At 34.0% G+C, this 19124-nt stretch overlaps 2 protein-coding genes across 3 annotated transcripts; both read left to right on the top strand.

The window, feature by feature from the left end:
* Positions 1-5097: 5097 nt before the first annotated feature.
* LOC107943492 (thioredoxin-related transmembrane protein 2) lies at positions 5098-7529 on the top strand. The gene is given in 11 exon segments (XM_016877241.2): positions 5098-5420; positions 5520-5564; positions 5640-5696; positions 5778-5847; positions 5967-6008; positions 6114-6187; positions 6479-6549; positions 6633-6718; positions 6817-6846; positions 6849-6910; positions 7185-7529. Coding segments are annotated over 11 exon segments (759 nt in total). The 5' UTR covers positions 5098-5261; the 3' UTR covers positions 7248-7529.
* Positions 7530-11378: 3849 nt separating this feature from the next.
* On the top strand, positions 11379-17491 carry LOC107943494 (homeobox-leucine zipper protein ATHB-8). Of its 2 annotated transcripts, XM_016877242.2 has the most exons (19): positions 11379-11892; positions 12002-12224; positions 12358-12517; positions 12736-12836; positions 12983-13073; positions 13702-13797; positions 13892-14005; positions 14114-14197; positions 14298-14453; positions 14552-14626; positions 14718-14824; positions 14918-15110; positions 15325-15510; positions 15595-15675; positions 15781-15915; positions 16011-16336; positions 16465-16564; positions 16745-16894; positions 16994-17491. In XM_016877242.2, exons 2-19 carry the CDS (start codon positions 12007-12009, stop codon positions 17138-17140), a joined length of 2520 nt encoding a protein of 839 aa, XP_016732731.1. In that variant the 5' UTR covers positions 11379-11892; positions 12002-12006; the 3' UTR covers positions 17141-17491. The 2 variants fall into 2 exon arrangements, with proteins under 2 accessions (XP_016732731.1, XP_016732732.1); XM_016877243.2 differs by lacking the exons at positions 11379-11892; positions 12002-12224 and having other exon boundaries at positions 13000-13073.
* Positions 17492-19124: the final 1633 nt, after the last annotated feature.

Below are 19124 nucleotides of genomic sequence, written 5' to 3'. Positions count from 1 at the left end.
AAAAGCTCTTTCATGAGCTTTCTGGTAATAGCTTTTCGGAGTTACCCGTTAAGTTCGCATGAGCTTTTTGATTTAATCTCTTATAAGCTTCCTGTTATTAAGCCTGGATAAGCTTCCCGTTACAAGCTCACATGAGCTTTCTGTTATTTGGCTTGGAAGAGCTTCCTGTTTAAATGCTCAATGAGCATTCTTGAATATGAATTGACAGAATATAGCATGTACACTTTGTGTGTACTAACAATGTATCCATCGAAATTATAAGTGGTTCAACAGGGAAAGTTATGATAAACGATAATAATGAATTTGTGATGAAAGATTATTGACATACATTTGACTACAAGAGCATGACTTGTATATGAAGTTTGTATACAAAATATGGGAAGTGTATAGAAATAATATTTGCTTGATATACTGAAGCATGAATTGGTTGTTATTTGAATGTGGAATTTGCTTGATGGCCTTGTTTATCCATGATTAAGGGTTATTATATGAATTTACTTGGCTAACATGATGTGTAATGACCTAAAATTCACAGGCACCGGAAAAGTGAGTTATAGGGCCTCCGTCTTAGTGAAATAAGTTCGAAAATAATTATTAAAAATATTTATGAGCCTAGTGGTGTGTCTAATTAGGATCTAATTAAGTGAATTTAGCTTAATTTAGAGCAAGTAATAAAAAGGATTAAATTGAATAAAGGGTAAAAGTTTAATTATAAAGCAATAGAAAATAAAAAGGATTAAAATGGCAATTAAGCCATTGACTACAAATGAGGTGGCATGTTGGTGAAATAAAATCAAAGATTTTTTTTAGGTTTTATATATTATAATGATTATTATTATGGTTTTATATTAAATTGTTATGATTACTTAATTGATAATATATTATAAATAAATTAAATAGAAGACAATTGTATGGTAATAAAATATACATGTGTAAGAATTGTATGGGTACATTTGTAATTTAAATATTTAATTACTTATAATTTAAGTATAAAGATATTTGTTAATTAAATAATTAAATTATAATATTTTTGGTATGAAAAACAAATTAAATAATGACATTTGTAATAATATGAATATATACATTTGTATTATAATTATGTATTTACTTAAATTTTAAGTTAAAGATATTTATTAATTAAATATTAATATTATAAGATTTTTATTTGTTAAATAAATAAAAGAAAGACAAATGGATGGTAATAATAGTGTACAAATGTACAAAGATACATGTATACAAATGTGTTAATTATATTGTTATTAAATTAATAATAATATATATTAGTTAAATGATAAAATAAATAAGTAAAATAAATGAAATAATAAAAGAATAAAAAGAAACACAAAAGAAACAAAGAAGAAACAGAACAGAAGCATTTCGAAATAGGGAAAGAAAAGAAAGAAAGAAAAGGGAAAGGAAAAACTAGGGTTTTAAGGTTTGAAGCTTTAAAAGGTAAGTCAATTAAGTCTTTTTCTCTTAATTTTGATGTTTTAGGAGCTTTGAAACAAGATTTTGATGAAATTAAGTTGATAGTTCAAGAGTTCATATGTTTCCAAGTAGGGTTCATGTTGGAAAAATTATGGAATTAGGGATTTAATTGAATGAATTCTAAGTTAGAATTGATTAAGGGATTAAATTGTAAACTAGGCTATAAGTTTTATGTTGTAGGGACTAAATTGAAGAAATTTTGAAATTAGGGAAATATGCTGGAAATTTTATAGTTAAATATAAGTTTAGACAAAATTTGAATAGAAAAAGAGAGTGAATTGGATTAAAAATAATTAAGTTTAGTTAGGATTAAATTGGGAATAAGGTAGGAGTTGTTTAGAAATTTAATTATTTATTATAATTAGTGCTGTAAATAATAATGTAAATTACTATTATTTTCGTAGCCAACAAAGAACCGGAAGCATCAGCATCGAAAGGAAAGGAGAAAGTCATCGAGGACTAAAACGGGAGAATTACGGTGTGTATTACTATAATTCAAATTTTAATTATTATTGATTGCTGAAATTTTAATTGTTATGTATGGTAAGTAAGACTTGAGGTAAGTATGTGATTATTTGAAAAGTGTATTGATTGAAAAATAAATAAATGGTGACAATTGTAGGGTGTTGATGGTATACACTTGTGTGAAAATTAATTTGTATATGAATTAAGTTAATAGATATTTGAATTGAATGAGTATTGAAAATTTTTGTGTAAATGAAATTGAAATTAGAAAAGTAAAATAATAACCTATTAACTTGTCGGACTAGATTCGATACAAATGGCATGCCATTGGATTTGTGATGTGATGAAGAGATTGTAGTTCGGCCGAGAAGATGTTTCTGTTATTATATACTTCGGTTTATCCGAATAGGCATTTAATGCCTTATTGGTGTGTTTGGGAGGATATATTATACCGGTGTGTTATGGAGGATTTACAATACTTCGGGTGTGTTTGGGTTGGATATTCTGGTGTGTTTGGGTGGAAATCCGCGTATCTGTCATAGTCCGAGCTTTGTTAATAGGGTAAATAATTAAAATGAAATTTTGAAAATGAGATTATTTGTTTTAGTACTATTGAAAAGTACAAGAAAGAATGTATGAACTAAATTATGAATTGAGTTAGTATGAGAAAAATGAATTATGATTTTAAGATTTATGAAGTAAAATAATTATATATAAAAGTAGTTTAAATAATTATAGAATTTATGGTTGATGTTTGTAATTTATTAATGTTAAATAGTCTTGAGTTATAGTAATACCACTGAGTATATCCATACTCAGCGTACGGTTATTTCCGTGCGCAGGTTATTAGAAGTCAAGTGTCCCGGCTCAGCATCCAGAATAATCCCGACTCCAACACAAACTTGGTGATATATATTTTTCTTTTGGGTAAAGGTGGCATGTACATAGGTGTTATTTAGTCACTTGAATATGTATATTACTTTGGGTAGTGAAGGATGAATTATAAAATTTAGATGGTTAAATGAAATGGTAGGGAAAGTATATGATATTTTGATACATGAACATTAAGTTGTTAAATGAATGAAGTTTTTAATCAATTTTGAATGATGCTATGATAGTTATTAAATTAAAATTTTGTTAATAATATAAATATTAGTATATGAATGTGAAATATTGGTGTTGGTTGTTTTGGTTTGAATTTGCAGGAGGTTTAGGTAAAAATAAGCAGAAATGTTGCCGAAATTTTTATAAAAAAAAATTTGGAATACTCGAACAAGTCCCGTTCTACTTTTAATACGTGTTTGAACTTCGAGAGTTCAAGATAGGGACTTAATTATTATATTATACTATGAAAGTTATATTAATTGTAAATTATTCGTAAGTTGTCTGATATGTCCGGTAATGCCTCATAACCTCGTTCCGGCGACGGTTTGGGGTTAGGAGGTGTTACATGATGTGGATATGTGTTTAGGCTAATGATCAACTTGCTTGAATATATTATATGTATTTACCTTGAATGCATTTGAATGGTAAGTTAATTCCCATTATACGAACTTACTAAGCATTTAAATGCTTACTCTGTTTTATAGTAACCCAGAAGCTCGTTACAGTTGGAAGCTGGTCGGAGCCACATCACATTATCAACACCCTTTTTCGGTATATATATTAAATCAACTTTGGTATAATGACATGTATATGTTAATTTAGCCATTATTGGCATATAAATATTTTGGTTGTAACTAGCCATTGAAATGGCTTGTGATGAATGTGTTTTGAAATTATACATATGAGATAATAACATGTTTGATATGAGTGTTTAGTGTGGTATGTCTATATGTATTCTTGGTTAAATAGGTACGTTTGGATATAAGGATTTATAAGGTGATATGTCATGCATAAGACTTGATTTTGGCTTGATTTAAATGTCTTGGATTGGCTTGTGTATGTCTTAAAATATTTATGTAGGTGAAAGATAAATTGGGGGAGAAATAAGGCTTGGAAATGACATTATTTTGTTCACACATGCAGAGACACGAGCGTGTGTCTTAGCCACGTGTGACACATGGCCTAGCACATGGGCGTGTAAACTGGCCGTGTGTCCCCTGCATCTTAAAAATTTAAAACAGAATGCTTAGGATTTTTCACACGACCTGGCACACAGGCGTGTGACTTGGCCTGTGACCTAAGTCAGAGAGTTACACGGGTATGGACATGTCAGTGTACCCTATTTCGAATGTATATGTGGCCTGGGACACGAGTGTGTCACTTGGCCGTGTGAGCCACATGGCCTGACCACACGGGTGTGTATCCCCTACAAATTGGAAAATTTTTGATATTTTGCGAAATTTTTTTTGAGTTTTCAGTTTAATCCTGACTTGTTTCTAATGTATGTTTTGGGCCATGATGGCTCATATAAGGGATTTTATGAATAATATCTGAAATGGATGTTAAGTATTATGAAATGTTTGTATTCGATCTATTTATTTCGGTAATACTCCGTAACCCTATTCCAGCGACGAATACGGGTTAGGGGTGTTACATGAATCATATCTTCTTTGAATGTGAATATTCTTACGGACATTGGAAGTTAAATTTGGAATTGTGTGGCATCGGAAGAATGGTTAGCTCGTGGGATCAAGAACTATGCTGGGCAATATCTTATCTTAAGGGTAAGTCCCTTATCTCATATCTTTTTAATTTGGCTTGGAATGCTTATGTGTATTCTATTTGGTATGAAAGAAATAGATTATTTGGTAGACCTGCAACTTTGAGAAGTGAAATTTGCTATGTCATCTTACTGGAAGGCTTATTAATTCTTTGGATCCTTATAATAAGCAACTTTGTTTGAACTAGAATTTGCTGATTTTTTTTTCTTTCATTCTTTGATTTGTGATGTACATAACACTATTTTTATTCGTGCTTTGTAGCAAGTTTTTTGCTTTTTGAATAAAATACAAATACTTATAAAAAAACATATTTTTTGTTTGAATAGGTTTTGTCAAGCCCTCACAAAGTATCTCTTTTAAAAGCCCATATTCGCCTAATAGTTTCAGGCCTCTCCCTTTGCAAAAGTTCAGACTATGGATTCAATCCATGTGCGAAATTCGGGCCATGAGGTCCAAGGTGTTTTTCCGGTTTGAAGATCCTTGGGAGAAATTGGCACATTCGTCGCGACAGAGAAAATAACACTATTCTTTCATTCGACTTCGACGAGAACAAAAATGGAAAAACCTGTAACAGAAAACCGAAGCTCTTAACTCGACTCAGATCCAACCCTACAAAAGCAGGACAAGTGTGAATACAAAATAATGGACAAGAAACGAAGTAATCCAATGGAGTGGTTGAATCAAATGGTAGGAGAGCCGTATTATTTCTTCCATTTCCTATCTTTCTTCTCTTATTTCATCGTTCGGAGCTCTGCTTCTAATGTCCTCTCCCCTCAAATCACTCAACTTCTCTTTTATAGGGTAATTTGTCATTCTCTTCCCCTACTCTTCTTTTTCACCAGCCAAACCCCATTTTTTTCTAACCTTAACAGATCTCCAATTTTCTTATTTTGGGTTTAGGAAATTCAAGCGGTTTTGGCCTTCTTTATGCTGATTGCATACAAGGTAATCGAGTAACTTTGAAAAAAAAAATTCTTTAATGGTGTGATATACTGTTTTTTTTCCCCGCTTTGCAAGCAGATGGCAAGAGAAGAAACATGGGAGGCTTTCATTGCTGATACATTGTTTGTTGGAAAGGTAAGGTCACCCATTTGTTTGGTTTATTTGTTTCATTTTATTGGATATGATTTGCAACTAAAATTTCCCTTCTTTTCCCAGATCTTTCTAATTGCCCTTACTCTAATAATGGACTATCACTTGACTTTGTGGTATTTTGTGGTGTTTTCAGGTATTATTGTTGCTTATCTTGCTAAGATAATTTTGTAAATACTATGGTTTGTGCACAAATTGTTAATACAACTTTAAAAATTGCAGGTTTATGATGACATTGCTTTTTATTTTTTACAGTGATATATGTTTTAACACAGCAACCTCCTTACGAAGAGCTTGGTACTAATGAATTTCCATTCAGTTTTTCGTTATAGTTAGAAGAACAACTAGCATATCATTTTGATAGAAATGCTGTTTCTTTTGCTTATGAATTGATTTTCCTAGGTTCTGCAAGTAAACTGACACCATTGCAATTGGAAGCCTTGCTAACTGAAGGGAACACATCAAGATTTTGGCTGGTTGGTTCCAATTTTTTTTCTTGAATCTTTAATGTTTAATAGCGTATAGGATGTTCTCTTTGTAAAATTGCATGCTTTTGGGACTTGGTGATACTTCTTGAAAAATTAGAAGGAATGTTGGAAGTATATATGAAGAAGGTACAAAAGTTCCAACTTAAAGAAGTATATTTGTAGATCAAGTTCTTTTGATGGTACAAAATCTGATATTCGAGTACTAATTTCCGATATTATTATCATTTAATGAACTTGAGACCCCTTTTTTTTCGTGGGTGATGACCATGCTTTCGGCAGGTAGAATTTCGTGCCTCATTTTCATCCAGTTGCAGACGTGCCAGTCGCTGCTTTCCCGAGCTGTCAATCACGTAAGTTGATTTACAAAATTATCTGCTTTGCTTGTTTATTTCCATTAATAAGTTTTCATCAGCATTCAATGTTCTTTGGTCAGATACTCAAACAAAAATCTGTCATTCGGAATAGTTGACCTTGGACTTTTCCCAAATGCTGCAGAAAAATTCGGAATATCTCCTGGAGGTGAGTAACATATATTAATTACAAAGGGAGCTCATTAAGTTTTAGAACTTATTTTTTAATGTTTGTAATGCATTTACATGGGAGTCTTGCACTCACAGGGAGCATGGGACAGCTTCCTACATATATACTATCGAGGTTTCACGCTTTCCCGAGTTCAATTTTGAAGCAACACCTACACCTCCTATAACCAAGGTAATGTGTTTTTGTTGCCAGTGCATAGTACAAGATGCAAAGATACTTGCTAGATTTTCTAATGCTACTACTGGTAATATCTTGTGAAATATGCATATTCATCTTATGTTTATTCAGTTGACACCCCATGTTCAAGATACTTGCTAGATTTTCTAATGCTACTACTGGTAATATCTTTTGAAATATGCATATTCATCTTATGTTTATTCAGTTGACACCCCATGTTCGACGTTATTATATAATTTGTTTTCTCTTTGGGTATTGCTTCTTGCAGCGGCTTCTTGCTCGCCATTTTGAACTTGACTGGCATCTCCTTGAATATGTAAATGGGAAATAGGTTATTCATCTAAGGCTATATACCTGGCAGTTACTTGGATTCTCGATTCCCACTTCCTGGATGTACACCAAAAGATAAGTAGAGCATAAACGGAGCTTCCTGGATAACCCACAAAGCGTAGGCTAAGATTCTTGTTAGTTCACTTTTTTGGCTTATTGCAATCGATTGGTGGGTTTTTGTTTTTTTTGACAGTTAAGAGACTATTAAGTGTAGGCATCAAAGAAGAATATGAAATTACTCTTCCTGTTTTGTGGAACATAATATATATATATTGTTTTGATCTGTCCTCATAGAAAATAATAATGAATTAGCTAATGGGTATGAAACGTGCTTCATAATCGCAGGGAATGAAGTACTGATATTAATAACGAGTGAAATAAAATAATTCTGTATTAAAGCAGTTTTGGTTTGGGCCATCGAAAGTGCCAAGTTCATGGGCTCATACATTAAGTAGTCTACTATATACTTTCATGGCGGGACCATTGGGTTTCTAAGTGGGCTTTAATACCCATATTACGCTTTCTCTTTATAAAATTAATATTTATTATTTGAGGAGCATTTGATTAGAGCATTAATCTACTTCACTGGCGACTCTCGCTCAACAGTAAGGGATTGTCCCACTTGCCTTTGATAAAGAAAAATGAATAACGGGATTTGCATCTCATAAAGCAGCGCCGCCGAATATTCCTGTTTATTTAAATCCTAGTAAAAAAAGAAAAAGAAAGGGAGGGGTAATTGAAATGATGAAGAGGCAGATGCAGTGGGCCAAAATCCTCTATTTCCGCGCCGTTGAGTGGGCACTGCCACTGCCACTACCATTCGCTTGTCGGCCCTCCCACTCCTCTCCTTTTTCACTCCTCCCTATTCACTTTGTGCTTCGCGTGCCTCTTCTTGCCTTTGCATTTGCGTTGCTTCTTCACAAAGTTTATTATACCCTTTTTATATTTTACTTACCACATACTCCCACTATATATATATAATTTTCTCTCAATTTTTGTGCTCTCTCCTTAGTTAATTTGTTATGCTCCCCGCATGATCTCATTTCTTAAACCCTCACATGTTTATTTCTATTTCTCTTATCATTATTCACCAATATGTATTAATTCATGTATTGGCAGGGTGGGGGACAGAATTAACAAACCAGGAACCCATGATGGGAATTTGGAAGACCAAATCCTCTCTATCTTCTCACTTTCCCTTTTTTTACGATGATACATTGAAAACTTTATAAAAACATGTTCTTTTCCTAAATAGGATTTAGTTGATATATAAAAATTTGATTTGGAAGAGGACCACTTTGCAATATTTGCAATAGTTGAAAAAAGGGCTTAATTTTGTTTGTAACATTAAACGATTTCTATACATAATTGTCTTCTTAGTTTTGATATTTATGAGTGGTATTACTATTTGTCTCAAATTGAATGTACCAAAAAGGGGATTGTTTTTTCACCTTTATTTGTTAGATTTAATGTTTGCTCTTTATTATACAAAAAATTGAAGTTTACAAAAGTTATAAAAGTTGGAGCCGACTTGAAAACTTCTGTATCACTCCCATTGTTTACTGCGCGTGAATTATGCTCTCCTTCAGAAGCGCGTCAGTAAAAGGCACATGATTTTAAGTAAGTCTTTTAACAGTAAAAAATAGTTAATTTAAAAAAAAAGAAAAAGAAAAAAGAAAACATGGGCGAAAAATTAATAAATAAGTGACACCTGGGCGAGTAGGCTGGTAAGTGGTAAGGACTAAGGAGCACGTTGTAAAGCGAAAGGGGAGTCTTCACGCGTGCGGGGGCCACACCTCGGGTCCCCCCACGTGTGGACCACACCCCCTAACCCCGAGGATATGGTCTGCTGGCGTCGACCTCACCTTACAATCACTTGTGCTACACGTGTAATTCTGTTATTCGTTGCTCTAGTTTTTCAAAACATAAAAATTCTAAGAAAAATGGAATGTCGAAATTTAGCGCAATCTGCTTAGTGGCACCGCTTTCAATGGAACAAGCGCGAGTGGCGGGGTATGTTAACACTTTCGCCAGCCCCCTTTGGCCTTTGGCCTTTGTTTTTTATTTTTTATTTTTAAATAACCTTTAACATATTATTGCACAATATGAAATAAAAAATTACCACTAAACAACATTAATTCACTTTTTTCCCTTTCTTTTTGATATTAAGCTATTAATGGCCCATTCCACCTTATCTTTTAAGTTTTCTTTAGATACCTGTGATTTTATAACCAAAGTAGAAATCTGCTACATAAGAAACTCTGGAAATGACTAATAATTTCATTTCTTTTAATGTTAGTACTTATCACCTCTTTAATTTTGTTTTCAACTGTTGTAAAATGTCTATTATTTCATTCCTTTCTAATCCAGCATTCCATCCAACCTCATAAAGAACACTTATCAATGCCTTCCCTTTTAATCTCCTCATTGCCCACATCAATTCATGCTGCCAATTGACAAAGCTCCCAAATTCCTTTAGAGAACCTGCAACCAAAGAACAAATGATCCCTACTTTCCTGCTCCTCAAACCACAATATTCATCCCTCTCTGAATAAGCCTTGCTTTTGTAGGAAGTCGATCCACAGAATGCTTTGGTATACAAAATGAGCTACTCCGTATAGGACCCTTTCCCTTCTCTCGTACCAAATCCTACTAACCAGGGAGATTTCAGCCTCCTAATTGATCAAAAATTCAAAAACTTTCCTCCAATTTGATTTCATTGGGATTTGCATCAATCACTCCCCTTTTAGCAATAATTGTAAAAGAAAAAGTTTACAAGGAAAAAGTGCTTAAAAAACTATCAAAGATGAAGCTCTTCTATCTTTAGATTCAAACTTGGTCTATTATAATTTAATTGAAACTTAAATTCATTTTAGTTTTAAAATTAACTTAAGTGTATGAAATTCATTAAAAATAAAACATAAAGTAAAGACGCGTATTTTAGGCTAAAATTGATAGTGGATTAAAGTCTAATTAAGGATGCGAGTAGTCGAAGAATCAAACACCACTTCAGTTGGTCTGCCATTGCTTAATGAATTGGAAGCCTTAGTCTTTTTATTATTATTTTATTCATATTTTGAATAATTTGATGTGCATTGGTCGTTCATCATTAATTGACTTAGCCTATTTTTCATTAAGTGGCATTGACTCGTTTACTCTTTCAAACAATAGCTATAGTTCCATTGCCAATTCTTCGAAAAAATTTAGTCTAAAATTCAACCTTTCTTCTTTTGCTGATAACGTATAAGTTTTCCTTTTGCCGACTAATTAAGACTGCTTCTCTATTATCATCATCGTGTTCATACTTGAGCTATTTTTTTTAAATAAAATTAAATAAATTTTATATTTGAAAAACAATGTTGGGTAAATTTTTAAATAGCATCCTTGGAATATATATATAATTAAGGCACAATATATCATGAATTATGTGAGAATATTAAAAGGGGGTTAAGAGAGATGATGATGATGAAGAGAGAGGAAAGGTTGTGTGATTTGAGAAACCGAGGCCGCATGCAAACTCTTCCATAATTTTTTCTTCTCTTTATTCTCAACATATGCATTCATGCCTTCATTATTATTATTACTTCTTTAAATATTTGAATTTTGTTATAATCTACATAAATGGTATACTCTTGGAAATTTAATGTAAATATAATCGTGAGAAAATATTACAGGTAAAACGTGAATAAAAGTTCTCTTCCAATGGATAAAATATGAGTTAGGCAAAGAGTAACAACATTAAAAATTAATAAAATTAGCTAATTGAGTCTTAACTCGATTCATATAGTATTATTGTTAATATAAAAGGATGTAAATTTGAGTGTGTTGGAACGTATTATCCTCGTATTTATCCTACAATAAAATTTTGTTAAAAAAATCAATAAAGTTAATGTCAATATATTCCGTCATACAATAAATATTATAAAAACAAGCAAATAATATGTTAATATATATTTTCCCCTCAAATCTTCATATATTTATATAGAACCAAACGAGCATGTGTTTCGATTAGAAGAAGAAGAAGAGAAGTAAAAACACGCGCTGGAACTGAGAGTATGGATCTTATTAAGTTCAACCTTGGATATTCTTACACTTAATTACATATATTTTACACACACCGAAGTGACGGTCTTTTTAAGTTTTGTTTGATAAAAAAAAAAAAGCAGCTAAGGCAAATAGGGAAGCAGCAGAAGCAATAGTATTAGTATGATTGAGATTTGAGAATGTGAAAACAAAAAACAAAGTCTGATATTCTGTCAGGTATTAAGGGGGGCTCTCTCCCTCTGTTGCCTTTTAACACCGTTCCATGCCCATCATCTACTACTCACTCCCTCTCTCTCTTTCTCTTTTCTCTTTATTTTCCCTAAACAAGCCTCCCCATCTATTCTCTTCCTTCATATAGAGAAACCCCCTCTTTCTTTGTTTCCTTTATCATCAACAACAGTGATAGCAACAGCTGTTTTGTTTAATTCTCTTTATTCCATAGACGAACACCTTCCTTCGTTTCTATATAGTGTTACTACTACCCAAAGCTCAGAATTTGTTAGTTTCTTTTTTGTTTGTTTGTTTGAGAATTTGAAAAATGGATCTTTGAGACCTCGCCGGTGATCCCGTTTGTGTTTTCATAGTTCCCGGAAAAGAGAACGGTGTGATATATTCATTACTTCTTTTCATATGTTTTTTCACGTATACTTTTTTGAAAATGAATGCTAATTTTTTTTACTGAAAATTGTTGTTGGTTTTGATGGATTGTAGACGTGATGATGGCGGTGACCTCATCCTGCAAAGAAGGGACCAAGATAGCTATGGATAATGGCAAGTATGTGAGGTATACGCCCGAGCAAGTCGAAGCTTTAGAACGTCTCTACCATGAGTGTCCTAAGCCTAGCTCCATGCGTCGTCAACAACTCATTCGTGAGTGCCCCATCCTCTCCAACATCGAGCCCAAACAGATTAAAGTTTGGTTCCAAAATCGCAGGTACAAACAAACATATATGTTCCAAATCTTCCATACGTTGTTTAACCTTTCAAACATATAGTAATTCGGCAACTTAATTCATTTTTTGATGATTTTATGTGGTTGTTGAATTTTTGTTTATTTTTAATCACAGATGTAGAGAAAAACAACGAAAAGAAGCATCACGCCTCCAAGCTGTGAATAGGAAGTTGACAGCTATGAATAAACTGTTGATGGAGGAGAATGATAGGTTACAAAAGCAAGTTTCACAGCTTGTTTATGAAAACAGCTATTTCCGCCAACAGACTCAAAATGTAAGAACTTCATCTTCCCTTTCACGTTTCATATTTTTAAAGGAAAAAAAAGAAAAAAAAGAAGAGGACTTTACAGTACAATCATATTATAATTTTTTTGTACCCTTTACTTGAAAGTGTTTGATTTGCTTTCAAATATGCGAATTTGATTTGCTTTCAAATATGGGAATTTTTGTTAATTGCAGTGGTTTTTTTTTTGGTTGTTGTTGTGGTTGCAGACGACTTTAGCTACCACGGATACAAGTTGTGAATCAGTAGTGACGAGCGGTCAACACCATTTGACTCCTCAACATCCGCCAAGGGATGCCAGCCCTGCAGGGTTAGTAGTAGTGGGAAATTTTGTCACTGTTATACACTCCCATTGTTATGTCCCTTTCATTCCTCGTTTCTCTATGAAATTGAATCTTTGTTTTGTTGCTGTATAATTGCTAGTGCGCCTTATGTGCTTTTGTTTTTGCATTCCAGACTTTTGTCCATTGCAGAGGAAACTTTAACAGAGTTTCTTTCAAAGGCCACTGGAACTGCTGTCGAGTGGGTCCAAATGCCTGGGATGAAGGTAACTCTCTCTCTACTGTCATCATTCTTTTATTCTTTGTAAAGTACTATTAAACTATATTAATGTAGTCCATTATTCATTGTCATTATCGATAAATTCTTATTTATATAACAAAGCATAAAATCTTGCTAATCTTCTAAGCAACATCCTAACCCATATTTGTTATGTCAATATCGAGGACAACCCCACTTTCCCATTTTTCTATTGGTTACTAATATTTCCCTGTTTCCCATATGAGTTGGATTTTCTTTTTCTTTTTACCTTTAGAATTTTTTAATCTACGGATTTTTTTTAATAATGAATTAATACTGATAAAGATAAAACTGGAGAACCAATTGTTAGGTAATAGCATGCTGTTATCTTTCTTTTAAATCATTACATACAGATTCCAGGTAGATTGTACCTTGGGACTCAAACATGCATATGATATTCTCAAATGGATCTCTTGTTTTTTGCTCCCTTTGTAGAACATAACTTGAATTAAATAGTAATCCAATATCATTATGCTAGTTAAGAAAAAGAGCTAGCTTTGTTAAAACTTCTTGTTTGATGAATAGTAATCTTAGCTGCAAATGCCTGCGCCAATTTTACCTACTGGCTACTGCTAATATCTTTCTTACCTGTGCAGCCTGGTCCGGATTCTATTGGAATCGTTGCTATTTCTCATGGTCGCAGTGGTGTGGCAGCACGTGCATGCGGACTTGTGGGACTAGATCCTACAAGAGTAAGTTCATTTTTGCTTTCTACTGAAAAGACGTTTCTTGGCTCAAATTTGGAGAAGAATTGACTGATCAATATATGTTTTCTTTTTCATGTAGGTCGCTGAAATCCTTAAAGATCGGCCTTCATGGTATCGTGATTGCCGAGCTGTGGATGTTATAAACGTGTTGTCCACTGGAAATGGTGGAACCATTGAACTGCTTTATATGCAGGTAAGCTAATTAAGATCCCATTTCTCTTCCTTTTGATCTACAATATTTGGAATTAACGGTGCAATTGCTTCTGGTAAAAAGTTCTAAATTCCGGTTGCTTTCTTTCAGCTCTATGCCCCAACAACACTGGCACCAGCTCGTGACTTTTGGTTGCTGCGTTATACATCTGTTATGGAGGACGGTAGTCTTGTGGTATACATGTTAACCATGGAGCTTTTGCTATTCCTTTTGACTTAATGTTTTCAGAAAAGTTTTTTATATTCTGATTGTTATAATTATGATATGCTGCTAGGTATGTGAAAGATCACTTAACAACACTCAGAATGGTCCAAGTATGCCGCCAGCTGCAAATTTCGTGAGAGCAGAATTATTGCCTAGTGGTTATCTGATTAGACCTTGTGAAGGGGGAGGATCCATCATTCACATAGTTGATCACATGGATTTGGAGGTATGTATATCACCTTGCTTCTATTGTTAAACATGCAAACTTTACTTTTTTCCCCTGCAAGAGGCAATAGTTTCAATGTTCAACTTGCTTATTTGTAGCCTTGGAGTGTTCCCGAAGTGTTGCGCCCCCTTTACGAGTCCTCAACATTGCTTGCTCAAAAGACGACAATGGCGGTAAGATATATTCCTTGCATCTATGCTCAGTGGTATAATATCTTATTTGCTTCTACAAAACTGTCTAGACATCAACTTGCATATTGTGCAGGCCTTGCGTCATTTGAGGCAGATTTCACAAGAAATATCTCAGCCAAATGTTACTGGCTGGGGGAGAAGACCTGCAGCCCTGCGTGCACTTAGTCAGAAATTGAGCAAGTATGTTCATCCAACTATTCAGAATTCACATATTTTTGTGCAGTAGTAGATTGATTCTTGATAGATGGGAAACTAACATATTGCATTGTCCAGGGGATTTAATGAGGCTGTTAATGGGTTTGCTGATGAAGGATGGTCCATGTTGGAAAGTGACGGTGTTGATGATGTTACCCTCCTTGTGAACTCATCTCCTAGCAAGATGATGGGCATAAATCTTTCTTACGGTAATGGATTTCCTTCAATGGGCAATGCAATTCTATGTGCCAAAGCATCCATGTTACTCCAGGTAAGCTTCTAAATGTGTTGAAAGCATGTCAATAACAGCGTAAGATCTATAGACATGAAACAAAACAAAACTGTTTTCCCTTCCCAATTTTGTTATCACATGACCACAAGATAAACATTCATTGATATAATAAGATTCACTGAAGATCTAGAGGACTCAATGAACAGAATGCATGTTTCATTTTTATGAACCCGTGCTTTCGTTTTATTTGTAGAATGTGCCTCCAGCCATACTACTCAGATTCCTGCGAGAACATCGATCAGAGTGGGCAGACAGTGGTATTGATGCTTACTCTGCTGCTGCTGTCAAAGCTGGTCCCTGTGGTTTGCCAGTAGCTCGAGGTGGAAGTTTTGGGGGTCAGGTCATTCTTCCACTAGCTCATACTATTGAGCATGAAGAGGTAAGTAATTTGGCAATTACTGTATAATCCTTGGGGATCAATAGGCACAAGGTATACTAAAAAATTGTTCACTTTCTGTTGTAGTTCATGGAGGTCATTAAGCTTGAAAATATGGGCCATTATCGAGAAGACATGATCATGCCTGGTGATATCTTCCTCTTGCAGGTACTTGAGTTTTCACCAACACAATTCCTTTATTTTATGGCATGGGAAAATGTTTTGTTCTCATTTCTTGCAATATATAATCTCTTTCCTCTATGATTCTCTCAGCTTTGTAGTGGAGTTGATGAGAATGCAGTTGGGGCTTGTGCTGAACTCATCTTTGCCCCCATTGATGCTTCATTCTCTGATGATGCGCCTATTATTCCTTCTGGTTTCCGCATCATCCCTCTTGATTCTGGAATGGTAAGTGTTTATCATGCATGATATTATCAAAAATTATGTCTCTATGGTCTTTTCTCGCTTTAGTTTCTTACTAAATGAATTTAAATGTAATGTAGGATGCATCCAGTCCAAATCGTACACTTGATCTTGCCTCTACTCTTGAAGTTGGAGCTGCTGGAAACAGATCAACCGGTGATAACTCTGGTCGTAATGGAAGCACAAAATCTGTGATGACAATAGCATTCCAGTTTGTATATGAGATCCACCTTCAAGAAAATGTGGCAACCATGGCTCGACAGTATGTCCGTAGTATCATTGCCTCGGTTCAAAGGGTGGCATTGGCACTCTCTCCCTCCAACTTCGGCTCTCATGCTGGTTTTCGAACACCTCCTGGTACTCCTGAAGCACAGACACTTGCTCGTTGGATTTGTCAGAGCTATAGGTGTGTCAATCAATTCATTTTCATCCCCATTTCTCATAATTGTGAACCGAATTCTTGGTTGTTAATATCTATCATGTCATTCTAGACTCAGGCTAATCAATATTTTCGGATTGTTCATCTCTTTGCAGGTGTTATCTAGGGGTGGAGCTGCTCGAATACGAAGGAAGTGAATCCATTCTAAAAACGCTTTGGCATCACACTGATGCAGTTCTATGCTGCTCTTTGAAGGTAGTCTGGCAAATGTCTTGTTGATAACAGAATGATACTTTTCACAATCTTCCTAACTGCTCATGTGCTTTAGTGAGCTACAATTACAGAAAATTAACTAAAATAATTGTTTCCTCATCATTCTGTTATTACCCCCACCTTTCTTTATATTAAACATAACCTACTTGGTAATATATGCAGGCACTACCAGTTTTCACATTTGCTAATCAAGCAGGACTGGACATGCTTGAAACAACCTTGGTAGCACTTCAGGACATAAGTTTGGAAAAGATTTTCGATAACAATGGACGAAAAGCCCTATTTGCAGAGTTCCCACAAGTAATGCAGCAGGTATATATATTAGTATGATATAGATAAGTGAAAACAATATATATGAGTTGATCATAATAGTTGATAATGATTCTATTCGTCACTGTTATGGTTGAGCAGGGTTTTATGTGCCTTCAAGGTGGTATCTGCTTGTCAAGCATGGGGAGACCAATCTCCTATGAGAGAGCAGTGGCTTGGAAAGTGGTAAATGATGAAGAAAATGCTCACTGTATCTGCTTCATGTTCGTCAACTGGTCTTTTGTATGAAAAATTAGCAGAGAAGATAGGTTGTAGGTATCAACTAGATTAGAAGAATTTCCCTTTTTCAATTTATTTTAGTCTTTTTTAGTTTGTAGAAACCTTTTAACTTATGATGGAATGATACTATTACAAGGATGTTGAACCTAATGGTATTTCTCCAGGGAGGGGGCATTGATTTTGGCTATACCCTTTTTTTTTTCTTTTTTTCTTTTTTTGTATTTTGCTTCTTCATGCTTTAATTCATTGATCACTATCGATGCCCCTTTTTATGTTTTTTTCCAGTACTTTTCAGCTTTTCCTCCTTTCTTTGTATTTAAAACTCAATCATGGAGTTCTCTTTTGAGAATATTTGCTCCACCCCTTGTTTCATTGGATGTCTTTCGTTGAATGCCTGTTTACTAGCAATTGCCTGTGACCCACTCTTCAATGATGCCTCACTTCTTTTTCTTTAAACTGTTGAACTGTTGCAGACAATGTCTAAGAGCCTATGAAAGTGAAACTACCACAATTGCAATACAAAAAGACCTCAAATCCAATGCCTATGGTTCATCTTCCTTGGGCATAATTTTCTTGATCCATGACAAGTATTGATATGCATGTCATTTCACTGTGACAATTAATGTTTTTTTTTCCAAAGAAGAAGCTGAGAGCAGCTAACATGGAATCTAGCCATAGATCCTATGATGTTACTCATCCATATTTGATTTTATATCCCTTAAATGGCCAAACATATCAGTCAAATCTGCTATTGCTGGATGAACAAAAAAAAGTTCTTGAAATGTGTAAAATCAGATAAGGAATTCTCAACCCCACCATGATTAAGTTATCTCTATTCATACTTTTGCTTCAGATTCAATACTGAGTTTCACCCTTTATTCTTTTCTTTTCCCCCTTTATTGTACACTTGGAAGACAAAGAATTTGTCATCCTCCTAACTTACAAATGCGCTTCGCTAAAGACTTCCACTAAAAAATATATATATGATTATCAAATCTTCCATATCCTTCCACCATATTTGACCATTAACATCATTTTTCCATGTTTTTAGACTGATATGCAGTATAATGATTAGTCTAAATTTCTTTCACATCTTGAGTCAATGTCAATCCTTGTAATCTTTCATCACCTTCATCCACTAATGATCATTTCAAGATTATTCCATTCATGGATAAAACTTGAACCTTATATCTATGAAGTACATATCCAGTACCTACTCTATTGAATCATTCAAAACCGGCCCATTTCTTGATGTTATTGCTTGCAGTGTTACACCATGTTCCATTTGTTTTATAGTAAAACTTCAATAATTAGTTAACAAATTAACATGAGTAGTGATAAATAGTACTTCAAGCCCATGATAAACTATCTATAGATATATAGCAGTCTTAGGAATGTTACATACGAATGAAAATGATGTTTTAAGAACTTGCAGGGACTAGGGTTTTTTAATATAACAGAAAGAAACTGTGCGAGTTTGAATTCGAAATATCAACACAAATCATTTATTAGTTAGTTGACTGATTTGATGTGGTTAATCCTACACCGGAATATATGAGGAACAAAAGGCTTGTGGGATAATAAAGTTATGAGACAATCTTAAAAACAGATTAATAACCTTTTTGATGAATAATTTTGACATTATGTTAGACAAATTTGAAATGATTCAGACCTGTTAGAAACAGTAGTTTCTCCAATTACAAAAAGAAGGTCTTCCATTTATATAACTCAATGGCTGTGATTTAAGCCCTTGATAAAAAAAGCTAATGGAAGCTGGCCTTGGCTAAGCATGATATAACCAAAATGTCAGCAAAACATGGTTTTAAATAAAAAAGAAAAAAACCTTTATTGCTAATAATTGGTCAAATTGAAACTACACAAATCATCCCACTTTTTCATTTCTCCTATATCAAGAACTCCATAGATGTTGCTAAGTGGGTTGTTGTTAAGATATGTAAAAACTTTCCCTTCTTGTGATGTGCAAAAGGGAAAA

Source organism: Gossypium hirsutum, chromosome A05 (genome assembly GCF_007990345.1).
Source record: "Gossypium hirsutum isolate 1008001.06 chromosome A05, Gossypium_hirsutum_v2.1, whole genome shotgun sequence".
NCBI classification, from domain to species: domain Eukaryota; kingdom Viridiplantae; phylum Streptophyta; class Magnoliopsida; order Malvales; family Malvaceae; genus Gossypium; species Gossypium hirsutum.
This window is presented reverse-complemented; position numbering and strand designations above follow the sequence as displayed.